The sequence below is a fragment of the Oncorhynchus mykiss genome, chromosome 5 (assembly GCF_057628025.1).
Source record: "Oncorhynchus mykiss isolate SJ-2025 chromosome 5, ASM5762802v1, whole genome shotgun sequence".
Lineage (NCBI taxonomy): Eukaryota > Metazoa > Chordata > Actinopteri > Salmoniformes > Salmonidae > Oncorhynchus > Oncorhynchus mykiss.
Genome location: NC_143026.1, coordinates 8,485,001 through 8,500,254, shown reverse-complemented (window position 1 = coordinate 8,500,254; position 15,254 = coordinate 8,485,001). Strand labels below are relative to the sequence as shown.

The 15,254-nt window shown below is 41.5% G+C and overlaps 1 protein-coding gene across 2 annotated transcripts in view; it reads left to right on the top strand.

Moving 5' to 3' along the window:
- Positions 1-633: 633 nt before the first annotated feature.
- The window catches only part of fbn2 (fibrillin 2), a 349,375-nt gene continuing 334,754 nt past the window's right edge, over positions 634-15,254 (top strand). Inside the window, exons 1-4 of one of the 2 annotated variants that reach the window (XM_036976697.2) lie at positions 634-1,890; positions 2,360-2,442; positions 7,364-7,462; positions 7,767-7,862. In XM_036976697.2, coding sequence (XP_036832592.2) covers positions 1,706-1,890; positions 2,360-2,442; positions 7,364-7,462; positions 7,767-7,862 — 463 coding nt within the window. In that variant the 5' untranslated portion in view covers positions 634-1,705. The remainder of the gene's footprint in view (positions 1,891-2,359; positions 2,443-7,363; positions 7,463-7,766; positions 7,863-15,254) is intronic. The other variant, XM_090233643.1, reaches the window with a different exon arrangement.

Genomic DNA, 15,254 nt, shown 5'->3' with positions numbered 1-15,254 from the left:
ATCCTGTGTGTTTGTCACTGTATTTCTCTCCCACAGAATAAAAAAAAATCTTTACAAAATGTAAAGTTACACTATGATGGTGTTTTGCTAAGTGCTGTTTGGGACCTGTCACCCACTTTGAGGATACATGCCAAGAGTGTCAAACGCAATACCTGGAGGGACGTGTGTCTGTAGGTTTTCGCTCTTCTCTTGTACTTGATTGATAAATGAAGGTCATTGATTAATTGGGAACTCTTAATTCGATACGGATTGAACGGAAATGACTAAAAACAAGACACTAGGCCCCCCGGGAATTGAGTTTGAGAACCCCTGATACATGCAATGTAGCCTAACCACGTAGCCATGCTGGGGACGAGATTATATTCATATCGTCAGGCTAGGGACGAGATTATATTCAAATCGCCAGGTTGGGGACGAGATTATATTCAAATCGCCAGGTTGGGGACGAGATTATATTCAAAGTAGCCTAACCACGTAGGCAGGCTGGGGACGAGATTATATGCAAAGTATTTATTTTTCAAGTAATATACTTTTCTATATGTAACTGTGCACCGCCACCACTAGGGGGCTCTAAAATACCCTATTTTCGACCTGTGTAGTATTTGAAAACAGATTACTGAACGTCACTTCCGTACACTGACACTGAGTCGCCATACTGACAACCATATCACTCGTTTGTGTTAAATATAGCCAGAGAGGATGTAAAATAAAACATTAAACATGTCCAAACAAATAGCGGAGTCATTAATTAACATGTCTTCCGGATTGCCACACAGGAAATACCGAGATATAGCGGTACTTTAATTTCAGATGCCGGGGGGGACCAAACAACCTGCATGACAGATGAGGAAATTACAGATGACACTACAGAAGAGCTGCTCATTAAAAAGACTGTGTAGCGCAAGACTATCTATTTGTCCAATAACATTATGTTTAAATGCATATAACTGAGAATACTGTATGTTTACGTTGTAAATAAGTAACTTCATTTAAACCAATTACATTTACAACTCATTATTTATAAACTGTGGGCTAAATTGTAATGTCAAAGCATTATTATTCATGCTGTAAATAAAACAAATGTTCAAGCTACTTGGATAGTAACGTTAATTAGAGATTGTCCTTAGTAGCCAGATTGTCTTCAGTAGCCAACGAATAACAGGCCAGAAACAAATCAGTGAAAATGTTTTATCTTGTCTTTTTTTTAGATATTGTTTTCATATTAAAACACTCATTTCTGCATATCAATAACTTTATTTGTAATGGTGTCTTTTCTCCACATTCTCTGTCAACTTGTGTATGTTGAATGCAACAGCTTGTAGCTGTCAACGGAAGAAAAACATGTCGTTAGGCACGTGAAGTGTATTCTCACCGGACCGCTGAAATCACAAGAGGGTCTGTCTCTTGGCTGTGGAGACAGCGGTGTATCTCAATACACCTCAGTTGAAATCTGTGTCTGCTTCCCAGTCAGACCTCCTCTGTGTCGTTCCCGCGGTGACATTACAGGACCGTCTTTGAAACTCAAGAGGCAACACGACATTTTTCGTTCTAAACTTTATTTTTTTCTGTTAGGTTTTATTTGAACTTCATGTATTTGTAGGTATAGGTGATAGTGGAAAATGCGCTCTGTGTAGCCATTCTTGAGATTCATTCCATCGGATGAAATAACAACACATTGGAAAATTAGACAAAAAGTTTGTTTAGGATGTGGACCAAGAGGATGTTTTCGTGCTTGGTTGGACTGGTGGCGTTGACGGGTTTTCTCGTGGTAAAAGTAACAGGACAAGACCCTCCGACGCTCGGGGGGAAAACGCTTCTCAAGGTGGATGGAGATCAGACGGCTGCCTCAAATCGAGTGAGGAGAAGAGGAAAACAGGAGTCCCTACGAGGGTAAGAATAACAGAATGTGAAGTTGAAAGAAAATACCTCTACACCGAACCTGCTCACCTCAAAGTAATGTTAGTTGACAATACAAAATTAGCAGCATAGACTGTTGATGTCATGAACTGAAGGTAGAAATCCTACCCAACAGAAAAAAACATACAAATTTCAAATGTCATTGTCAAAATACCTATGTTACACAAACATGAGTAGAATTTAATGTTAAGTATTCGTCTTTTCATCTGAGATAAATATGCAATATGAGTGGGGAATAACTGAAGAAATCAATTAATAAAATGTAGGTATCTCTTGACATCGACTTTTGTCGCTCTGTGACCACCATCACCCCATGCATTTCAAATTAAAAAGCTTGTGTGAAATAGATTCCTAAACTAACCATTATTCATTGCCGCAGTTGTTAAATCAAGTATGATTATTTACAGCAAAATTGTTGTTGTTTCTAACTCCTTCCCTATAGGCCCAATGTGTGTGGATCACGTTTCCACTCCTACTGTTGTCCAGGCTGGAAAACCTTGCCCGGGGGCAACCAGTGTATCGTGCGTAAGTAGCGCAGCAGATGTTGACGACAATAAAGTATCTCTGTGTTGAGTTGGTCTCTAGGAAATATATATATATATTTTTTTTGCATAGGGCTCAGTTGACCATTGACCAATAGGATGTGCTAATTTACATGTCTCATATAACTGTGATGTAGTGCTTCTGGGTTTTTGCGTGTGTCTTACACAATAATTTACAAATACATAGCAAAAGCCAAAGAGCTAATGCATTGAAATATTTCAGAATATTGATTCTACAGTTTAGGAAAAGCTCTCTATGGAAACAAGACTTCTCCCATGCAATATATGTTCCCGATGTTAGGCCTACATGTTTCTTTAAATACCAATCCTTGCATTATTGGTGTGTCATTATGCCCTAAAGCCATGCTTTGCACCTGTAAAGATACCAAATAATTGTTGGATAATAAATTATTTTCACTGTACTAATAAGTAACATGGAATGAGAGCCGAAACATCTCTAACAACAACCAGGAAACTCCTCATCTAACCACAACGCTCGGGGGGAAAGAATAATGTGAAGTTGAAAGAAAATATGATACCTCTACACCGAACCTGCTCACCTCAAAGTAACGTTTGTTGACAATACAAAAAAAATAATTATTTAATTAGCAGCATAGATTGTTTGTGCACCTTATTAGCATATCCCTTCCCTAAGACTTCCTCCAGCTCCTCCTGGGGGCTCAGCTTGGTCCCCCTTCCCTAAGACTTCCTCCAGCTCCTCTTGGGGACCCGGCTTGGCCCCCCTACCCTGAGACTTCCTCCAGCTCCTCCTGGGGGCTCAGCTTGGCCTGGTAACTTGGTCGGTCACAACAGCAAGAGCAAGGTGTTAGACATGCCCAGAACTCTCCTGTAGTGTCCAGGGGGTCATGCCCAGAGTTATCCTGTGGTGTCCAGGGGGTCATACCCAGAGTTCTCCTGTGGTGTCCAGGGGGTCATACACAGAGTTCTCCTGTAGTGTCCAGGGGGTCATACCCAGAGTTCTCCTGTAGTGTCCACGGGGTCATGCCCAGAGTTCTGCTGTAGTGTCCAGGGGGTCATGCCCAGAGTTCTGCTGTAGTGTCCATGGGGTCATGCCCAGAGTTCTCCTGTAGTGTCCACGGGGTCATACAGGGGGTCATACCCAGAGTTCTCCTGTGGTGTCCAGGGGTCATGTTGGAGTCAGTAGAGTGGACCTCCTGACTCCTGAAGGGCTGTTGACTCTGGAGAGGGGCCAGAGGGAAGTTCAGGCTCTCCCATTATTGACATATCAATGTTAGATGTCAGCTTCAATTATGCTGCGTGTCTCCTCTGCCAAATACACTGAGTATACCAACATTAGGAACACCTTCCTAATATTGAGTTGCACCCCCCCTTTGCCATCAGCCTCAATTCGTTGGGGAATGGACTCTACAAGGTGTCAAAAGCGTTCCACAGTAATGCTGGCCCATGTTGACTCCAGTGCATCCTACAGTTGTGTCAAGTTGGCTGGATGTCCTTTGGGTGGTGGATCATTCTAAACTCAGCAAAAAAATAGTCTTTCAAAGATAATTCGTAAAAATCCAAATAACTTCACAGATCTTCATTGTAAAGGGTTTAAACACTGTTTCCCATGCTTGTTCAATGAACCATAAACAATTAATCAACATGCATCTGTGGAACGGTTGTTAAGACACTAACAGGTTACAGACGGTAAGCAATTAAGGTCACAGTTGAAAACTTAGGACACTATAAAGAGGCCTTTCTACTGACTTTCTAAAACACCAAAAGAAAGATGCCCAGGGTCCCTGCTCATCTGCGTGAATGTGCCTTAGGCATCCTGCAAGGAGGCATGAGGACTGCAGATGTGGCCAGGGCAATAAATTGCATTGTCCGTACTGTGAGACGCCTAAGACAGCTCTACAGGGAGACAGGATGGACAGCTGATCGTCCTCGCACTGGCAGACCACGTGTAACAACACCTGCACAGGATCGGTACATCCGAACATCACACCTGCGGGACAGGTACAGGATGGCAACAACAACTGCCCAAGTTACACTAGGAATGTACAATCCCTCCATCAGTGCTCAGACTATCCACAATAGGCTGAGAGAGACTGGACTGAGGGCTTGTAGGCCTGTTGTAAGGCAGGTCCTCACCAGACATCACCGACAACAACCTCGCCTAAGGGCACAAACCCACCGTCGCTGGACCAGACAAGACTGGCAAAAAGTGTTCTTCACTGACGAGTCGCGGTTTTGTCTCACCAGGGGTGATGGTCGGATTCGCGTTTATTGTCAAAGGAATGAGCGCTACACCGAGACCTGTACTCTGGAGCGAGATCGATTTGGAGGTGGAGGGTCCGTCATGGTTTGGGGCGGTGTGTCACAGCATCATCGGACTGAGCTTGTTGTCATTGCAGACAATCTCAACGCTGTGCGTTACAGGGAAGACATCCTCCTCCCTCATGTGGTATCCTTCCTGCAGGCTCATCCTGATATGACCCTCCAGCATGACAATGCCACCAGCCATACTGCTCGTTCTGTGCGTGATTTCCTGCAAGACAGGAATGTCAGTGTTCTGTCATGGCCAGCGAAGAGCCCGAATATCAATCCCATTGAGCACGTCTGGGACCTGTTGGATCGGAGGGTGAGGGCTAGGGCCATTCCCCCCAGAAATGTCTGGGAACTTGCAGGTGCCTTGGTGGAAGAGTGGGGTAACATCTCACAGCAAGAACTGGCAAATCTGGTGCAGTCCATGAGGAGGAGATGCACTGCAGTACTTAATGCAGCTGGTGGCCACATCAGATACTGACTGTTACTTTTGACCCCCCCTTTGTTCAGGGACACATTATTCTATTTCTGTTAGTCTGTGGAACTTGTTCAGTTTATGGCTCAGTTGTTGAATCTTGTTATGTTCATACAAATATTTACACATGTTAAGTTTGCTGAAAATAAACATAGTTGACAGTGAGAGGACGTTTCTTTTTTTGCTGAGTTTAGATACACTTGGGAAACTGTTGAGCTTGAAAAACCAAGCAGTGTTGCCGTTCTTGACACAAACTAAATCTTCTGTCTTGCCCATTCACCCTCTGAATGGCACACATACACAATCCATGTCTCAATTGTAATTTTTTTTTAACAATCCTTATTTAACCTGTCTCCTCCCCTTCATCTACACTGATTGAAGTGGATTTAGTAAGTGACATCAATAAGGGATCATAGCTTTCACCTGGATTCACCTGGTCAGTCTATGTCATGGAAAGAGCAGCTGTTCTTAATGTTTTGTACACTCAGTGTATATTCTACTAGAATTTCTTGGGCACACATAGATAGCATAGGTGTTATTATTCAATGCTATCAGGGTAAAACAGGAATCTCAAAATCAGACACACAAGTTACTTTCTTGTGACCCTCAGAGGATTCTGTACAATTACTATTGTATATTACAGTTTGAGTTACCACCTAAACCTAAACTAGCACAACAATATTACTATAGACCACCTAAACCTAAACTAGCACAACAATGTTACTATAGACCACCTAAACCTAAACTGACACAACAATGTTACTATAGACCACCTAAACCTAAACTGACACAACAATGTTACTATAGACTACCTAAACCTAAACTGACACAACAATGTTACTATAGACCACCTAAACCTAAACTGACACAACAATGTTACTATAGACCACCTAAACCTAAACTGACACAACAATGTTACTATAGACCACCTAAACCTAAACTGACACAACAATGTTACTATAGACCACCTAAACCTAAACTGACACAACAATGTTACTATAGACCACCTAAACCTAAACTGACACAACAATGTTACTATAGACCACCTAAACCTAAACTGACACAACAATGTTACTATAGACCACCTAAACCTAAACTGACACAACAATGTTACTATAGACCACCTAAACCTAAACTGACACAACAATGTTACTATAGACCACCTAAACCTAAACTGACACAACAATGTTACTATAGACCACCTAAACCTAAACTGACACAACAATGTTACTATAGACCACCTAAACCTAAACTGACACAACAATGTTACTATAGACCACCTAAACCTAAACTAGCACAACAATGTTACTATAGACCACCTAAACCTAAACTGACACAACAATGTTACTATAGACCACCTAAACCTAAACTGACACAACAATGTTACTATAGACCACCTAAACCTAAACTGACACAACAATGTTACTATAGACCACCTAAACCTAAACTAGCACAACAATGTTACTATAGACCACCTAAACCTAAACTAGCACAACAATGTTACTATAGACCACCTAAACCTAAACTAGCACAACAATGTTACTATAGACCACCTAAACCTAAACTGACACAACAATGTTACTATAGACTACCTAAATCTAAACTGGCACAGCAATGTTACTATAGACTTCCTAAACCTAAACTGGCACAACAATGTTACTATAGACTACCTAAACCTAAACTGGCACAGCACTGTTACTATAGACTACCTAAACCTAAACTGGCACAACAATGTTACTATAGACTACCTAAATCTAAACTAGCACAACAATGTTACTATAGACCACCTAAACCTAAACTGGCACAGCAATGTTACTAGAGACCACCTAACCTGGCACAATTCCAATAATTGTTCTAATAACTGTAATGCTAGGAAATATGTTAACGAGCTCCTGACACGATTTTGCGTAACTAATACATTGGGTTTTGTATGGGTTGTAACTTCCACATTCCTGTTTTCTCATTGTACTGCACTGCTTGTCAGGTCTATGTGATTCTTTAAAAAAACTCGGTTTGCACTGTATTTAACGAAGGCTAGGACAAGCTCTTAGTCTGGCCCATGTATTGTAGTAGTTCTCAAATAGGGTCTGACGGACAATGTTCATTTACTCTACACTCTTGTGTGTCCTCATCCCCACAGCCATTTGCAGGAACAGCTGTGGGGATGGATTTTGCTCACGGCCCAACATGTGCACATGTCCCAGTGGCCAAATTGCACCAACCTGTGGCACAAAGTCCAGTAAGTGTTCCCCCATGCTACATGTCGCGTTCTTTATGCTTCCTCTCCAATATAAAACCACAAATGCTTTACGAGAGTGTTTTGTATATGTTTAGTTTATTTCACCTATAATATACTGTCCGACAATGGTTTTACTAGTATTTTGGACATTTGAATTTCACCCAAACAAAAAGAGAGCAAAAAAACCCCTATTTTAAACATCCTGTTTATTTCGTACAACCCTCCTCTGCTCGCTCACTTCACACGAAAGTTGTGAATGGGATGTTGACCAATATGCCGTGGTCCTGTCCTGTCGCTCCTCTAGCCCAGCAGTGTAACATCAGGTGTATGAACGGTGGCCTCTGTGCCGAGGACCACTGTCAGTGTCAGAAGGGTTTCTCAGGCTCCTACTGTGGACAACGTGAGTATACGCTATGATGTAAATGCAGCCCGTTTACACAGTGTAGTATATACAGTAAGCACCAATTGTCCTAAATTATATATATATTTTTTTCCTCTGTATTTTACCCCCTTTTTCTCCCCAATTTCGATCTTGTCTCATCGCTTCAAGTCCCAAATGGGCTCGGGACAGGCGAAGGTCGAGTCATGTGTCCTCCGAAACATGACCCGCCACACCACGCCTCTGAATCCAGCTGCACCAATTAGTGAGAGAGAGGAAACACCGTTCAACTGACGACCGAAGTCAGCCTGCAGGCCCCCGGCCCGCCACAAGGAGTCGCTAGAGCGCGATGGGCCAAGTAAAGCCCCACCGGCCAAACCCTCCCCTAACCCGGTCGTCGCTGGGCTAATTGCGCGCCGCCCTATGGGACTCCCGATCACGGCAGATCGTGTGACACAGTCTGGGATCAGACCCGGGTCTGTAGGGACCCCTCAAGCACTGCGATGCAATGCCTTAGATCGCTGCGCCACTCGGGAGGCTCACCTACATTTTTTAACATTAACTTATAGGCCCTGTATAAACTCCATGGGAGATCTAAGGGCTTCCTCCAAGTTCATCACTGTATAGACTGTAGCCCGTGTGACAAACTGCAGCAAAAACAGTTGGCATAGATAAATTAGGAGATGTATTTTTACATATGTACTATTACTATCAAACAATGGTATGGTTATGGAGGATAAGACATTTCTTAAGGACTTCACATTAACATGTCCCTCCAGATCCTCAAAACCTCCTAAAAACCACGGTATATGGTTAGTACACGTGAGTTTAATCCTCGATAAGCCATGGGCCAATGCCTTCATATATAGTTCAGATCCAGGATATATAGTTCAGGTCCAGGATATATAGTTCAGATCCAGCTCCAGGATATATAGTTCAGATCCAGGATATATAGTTCAGATCCAGGATATATAGTTCAGATCCAGGATATATAGTTCAGATCCAGGATATATAGTTCAGATCCAGGATATATAGTTCAGATCCAGGATATATAGATCAGATCCAGGATATATAGTTCAGATCCAGGATATATAGTTCAGATCCAGGATATATAGTTCAGATCCAGGATATATAGATCAGATCCAGGATATATAGTTCAGATCCAGGATATATAGTTCAGATCCAGGATATATAGATCAGATCCAGGATATATAGTTCAGATTCAGGATATACAGATCAGATCCAGGATATATAGATCAGATCCAGGATATATAGTTCAGATCCAGGATATATAGTTCAGATCCAGGATATATAGTTCAGATCCAGGATATATAGATCAGATACAGGATATATAGTTCAGATCCAGGATATATAGTTCAGATCCAGGATATATAGATCAGATCCAGGATATATAGTTCAGATCCAGGATATATAGTTCAGATCCAGGATATATAGTTCAGATCCAGGATATATAGTTCAGATCCAGGATATATAGTTCAGATCCAGGATATATAGTTCAGATCCAGGATATATAGATCAGATCCAGGATATATAGTTCAGATCCAGGATATATAGTTCAGATCCAGGATATATAGTTCAGATCCAGGATATATAGATCAGATCCAGGATATATAGTTCAGATCCAGGATATATAGTTCAGATCCAGGATATATAGATCAGATCCAGGATATATAGTTCAGATTCAGGATATACAGATCAGATCCAGGATATATAGATCAGATCCAGGATATATAGTTCAGATCCAGGATATATAGTTCAGATCCAGGATATATAGTTCAGATCCAGGATATATAGATCAGATACAGGATATATAGTTCAGATCCAGGATATATAGTTCAGATCCAGGATATATAGATCAGATCCAGGATATATAGTTCAGATCCAGGATATATAGTTCAGATCCAGGATATATAGTTCAGATCCAGGATATATAGTTCCGATCCAGGATATATAGTTCAGATTCAGGATATATAGTTCAGATCCAGGATATATAGTTCAGATCCAGGTCCAGGATATATAGTTCAGATCCAGGATATATAGTTCAGATCCAGGATATATAGTTCAGATCCAGGATATATAGTTCTGATCCAGGATATATAGTTCAGCTCCAGGATATATAGTTCAGATCAGATCCAGGATATATAGTTCAGCTCCAGGATATATAGTTCAGATCCAGGATATATAGTTCAGATCCAGGTCCAGGATATATAGTTCAGATCCAGGATATATAGTTCAGATCCAGGATATATAGTTCAGATCCAGGTCCAGGATATATAGTTCAGATCCAGGATATATAGTTCAGATCCAGGATATATAGTTCAGATTCAGGATATATAGTTCAGATCCAGGATATGTAGTTCAGATCCAGGATATATAGTTCAGATCCAGGATATATAGTTCAGCTCCAGGATATATAGTTCAGATCATATCCAGGATATATAGTTCAGCTCCAGGATATATAGTTCAGATCCAGGATATATAGTTCAGATCCAGGATATATAGTTCAGATTCAGGATATATAGTTCAGATCCAGATCCAGGATATATAGTTCAGATCCAGGATATATATTTCAGATTCAGGATATATAGTTTAGATCCAGATCCAGGATATATAGTTCAGATCCAGGATATATAGTTCAGATCCAGGATATATAGTTCAGATCCAGGATATATAGTTCAGATCCAGGTCCAGGATATATAGTTCAGATTCAGGATATATAGTTCTGATCTAGGATATATAGTTCAGATCCAGGATATATAGTTCAGATCCAGGTCCAGGATATATAGTTCTGATCCAGGATATATAGTTCAGATCCAGGATATATAGTTCAGCTCCAGGATATATAGTTCAGATCAGATCCAGGATATATAGTTCAGCTCCAGGATATATAGTTCAGATCCAGGATATATAGTTCAGATCCAGGATATATAGTTCAGATCCAGGATATATAGTTCCGATCCAGGATATATAGTTCAGATTCAGGATATATAGTTCAGATCCAGGATATATAGTTCAGATCCAGGTCCAGGATATATAGTTCAGATCCAGGATATATAGTTCAGATCCAGGATATATAGTTCAGATTCAGGATATATAGTTCAGATCCAGGATATGTAGTTCAGATCCAGGATATATAGTTCAGATCCAGGATATATAGTTCAGCTCCAGGATATATAGTTCAGATCATATCCAGGATATATAGTTCAGCTCCAGGATATATAGTTCAGATCCAGGATATATAGTTCAGATCCAGGATATATAGTTCAGATTCAGGATATATAGTTCAGATCCAGATCCAGGATATATAGTTCAGATCCAGGATATATATTTCAGATTCAGGATATATAGTTCAGATCCAGATCCAGGATATATAGTTCAGATCCAGGATATATAGTTCAGATCCAGGATATATAGTTCAGATCCAGGATATATAGTTCAGATCCAGGTCCAGGATATATAGTTCAGATTCAGGATATATAGTTCTGATCCAGGATATATAGTTCAGATCCAGGTCCAGGATATATAGTTCAGATCCAGGATATATAGTTCAGATTCAGGATATATAGTTCAGATCCAGGATATATAGTTCAGATCCAGGATATATAGTTCAGATCCAGGATATATAGTTCAGATCCAGGATATATAGTTCAGATCCAGGTCCAGGATATATAGTTCAGATTCAGGATATATAGTTCAGATCCAGGATATATTGTTCAGATCAGATCCAGGATATATAGTTCAGATCCAGGATACATAGTTCAGATCCAGGATATATAGTTCAGATCCAGGATACATAGTTCAGATCCAGGATATATAGTTCAGATCCAGGATATATAGTTCAGATCCAGGATATATAGATCAGATCCAGGATATATAGTTCAGATCCAGGATATATAGTTCAGATCCAGGATATATAGTTCAGATCCAGGATATATAGTTCAGATCCAGGATATATAGTTCAGATCCAGGATATATAGTTCAGATTCAGGATATATAGATCAGATCCAGGATATATAGTTCAGATCCAGGATATATAGTTCAGATCCAGGATATATAGTTCAGATCCAGGATATATAGTTCAGATCCAGGATATATAGTTCAGATCCAGTGTGGATTGACACTGAAAGGGCCTGAAAGGTTCTTGTCCTGCCATGAAGCAGGGCCCCCAGTAACCGGGGCGTAACCAGGGCATTAAGCCGCCATTAGGGCTCCAGTCCCTCGCAGGGTGAACAGAGGGTTAGAGGGCCAACATGGCTTACATTTGACCCCGAAGCAGCTGTCGTCACCTGGAAGGCTTATAATCCAGCGAATTCTGGGCTTGCTCGAGTGGATGTGTAAATCACTGAATAGGCAGCAGCATGATGGAGTGGTAGGAGGAGAGGAGGGAAAGAGAGGTAGTGGTAGATAGAAATAGAAAGGTAAGGGATAGAGGTAGGTAGAAAGAGAGAGGTAAGGGACAGAGGGATAGAGGTAGATAGAGGGATAGAGGTAGAGAGAGGTAGAGAGAGGTAGATAGAGGGATAGAGGTAGATAGAGGGATAGAGGTAGATAGAGGGATAGAGGTAGAGAGAGGTAGAGAGAGGTAGATAGAGGTAGATAGAGGGATAGAGGTAGATAGAGGGATAGAGGTAGATAGAGGGATAGAGGGATAGAGGTAGATAGAGGTATATAGAGGGATAGAGGTAGATAGAGGGATAGAGGTAGATAGAGGGATAGAGGTAGATAGAGAGATATAAGGATATAGGTAGATAGAGGTAGATAGAGGTGGATAGAGGGATAGAGGTAGAGAGAGGTAGATAGAGGGATAGAGGTAGATAGAGGGATAGAGGTAGATAGAGGTGGATAGAGGGATAGAGGTAGAGAGAGGGATAGAGGTAGATAGAGGGATAGAGGTAGAGAGAGGGGTAGAGGTAGATAGAGGGATAGAGGTAAATAGAGGGATAGAGGTAGATAGAGGGATAGAGGTAGATAGAGAGATAGAGGTAAAGAGAGGTAAGGTATAGAGGGATAGAGGTAAGGGATAGAGGTATATAGAGGTAGATAGAGGTAAGGGATAGAGATAGATAGAGGTAAGGGATAGAGGTAGATAGTGGCATAGAGGTAGATAGAGGGATAGAGGTAGCAAGAGGGATAGAGGTAGATATAGGTTTAGAGGGATAGAGGTAGATAGAGGTAGATAAAGGGATAGAGGTAAAGAGAGGTAAGGTATAGAGGTAGATAGGGGGATAGAGGTATAGAGGTAGATAGAGGGATGTAGGGATAGAGGTAGATAGAGGTAGATAGAGAGATAGAAGGATAGAGGTAGATAGAGGTAGATAGAGGTGGATAGAGGGATAGAGGTAGAGAGAGGGATAGAGGTAGAGGGATTGAGGTAGATAGAGGGATAGAGGTAGATAGAGGTGGATAGAGGGATAGAGGTAGAGAGAGGGATAGAGGTAGATAGAGGGATAGAGGTAGAGAGAGGGGTAGAGGTAGATAGAGGGATAGAGGTAAATAGAGGGATAGAGGTAGATAGGTAAAGAGAGGTAAGGTATAGAGGGATAGAGGTAAGGGATAGAGGTATATAGAGGTAGATAGAGGTAAGGGATAGAGATAGATAGAGGTAAGGGATAGAGGTAGATAGTGGCATAGAGGTAGATAGAGGGATAGAGGTAGCAAGAGGGATAGAGGTAGATATAGGTTTAGAGGGATAGAGGTAGATAGAGGTAGATAAAGGGATAGAGGTAAAGAGAGGTAAGGTATAGAGGTAGATAGGGGGATAGAGGTAGATAGAGGTATAGAGGTAGATAGAGGGATGTAGGGATAGAGGTAGATAGAGGGATAGAGGGATAGAGGTAGATAGAGGGATAGAGGTAGATAGAGTGATAGAGGGATAGAGGTAGATAGAGGTAGATAGAGGGATAGAGGTAGATAGAGGGATAGAGGTATAGAGGTAGATAGAGGGATAGAGGTAGATAGAGGGATAGAGGTATAGAGGTAGATAGAGGGATAGAGGTAGATAGAGGTATAGAGGTAGATAGAGGGATAGAGGTAGATAGAGGTAGATAGAGGGGTAGAGGTAGATAGAGGTAGATAGAGGGATAGAGGTAGATAGAGGTAGATAGAGGGATAGCGGTAGATAGAGGTAGATAGAGGGATAGAGGTAGAGAGAGGTAGATAGATAGAGGGATAGAGGTAGATAGAGGGATAGCGGTAGATAGAGGTAGATAGAGGGATAAAGGTAGAGAGAGGTAGATAGATAGAGGGATAGAGGTAGATAGAGGGATAGCGGTAGATAGAGGTAGATAGAGGGATAGAGGAAGAGAGAGGTAGATAGAGGGAGATAGAGGTAGAGAGAGGTAGATAGAAGGATAGAGGTAGATAGAGGGATAGAGGTAGATAGAGGGATAGAGGTAGATAGAGGGATAGAGGGATAGAGGTAGATAGTGGGATAGAGGTAGAGAGAGGTAGATAGAGGGATAGAGGTAGAGAGAGGGATAGAGGTAGATAGAGGTAGAGAGAGGTAAATAGAGGGCTAGAGGTAGATAGAGGTAGATAGAGGTAGATAGAGGGATAGAGGTAGATAAAGTGATAGAGGTAGAGAGGTAGATAGAGGGATAAAGGGATATAGGTAGAGAGGTAGATAGAGGTAGATAGAGGGATAGAGGTAGATAGAGGGATAGAGGTAGATAGAGGGATAGAGGTAGATAGAGGTAGATAGAGGGATAGAGGTAGATAGAGGGATAGAGGTAGATAGAGGGATAGAGGGATAGAGGTAGATAGAGGGATAGAGGTAGATAGAGGGATAGAGGTAGAGAGAGGGATAGAGGTAGATAGAGGTAGAGAAAGGTAGATAGAGGGATAGAGGTAGATAGAGGTAGATAGAGGGATAGCGGTAGATAGAGGTAGATAGAGGTAGATAGAGGGATAGAGGTAGATAGAGGGATAGAGGGATATAGGTAGATAGAGGGATAGAGGTAGATAAAGTGATAGAGGTAGAGAGGTAGATAGAGGGATAAAGGGATAGAGGTAGAGAGGTAGATAGAGGTAGATAGAGGTAGATAGAGGGATGGAGGTAGATAGTGGGATAGAAGTATAGAGGTAGATAGAGGGATAGAGGTAGATAGAGGGATAGAGGTAGATAGAGGTAGATAGAGGGATAGAGGTAGATAGAGGGATAGAGGTAGATAGAGAGATAGAGGTAGATAGAGGGATAGAGGGATAGAGGTAGATAGAGGGATAGAGGTAGATAGAGGGATAGAGGTAGAGCGAGGGATAGAGGTAGATAGAGGTAGAGAGAGGTAGATAGAGGGATAGAGGTAGATAGAGGTAGATAGAGGGATAGAGGTAGATAGAGGTAGATAGAGGGATAGAGGTAGATAAAGTGATGTAGATAGAGGGATAAAGGGATAG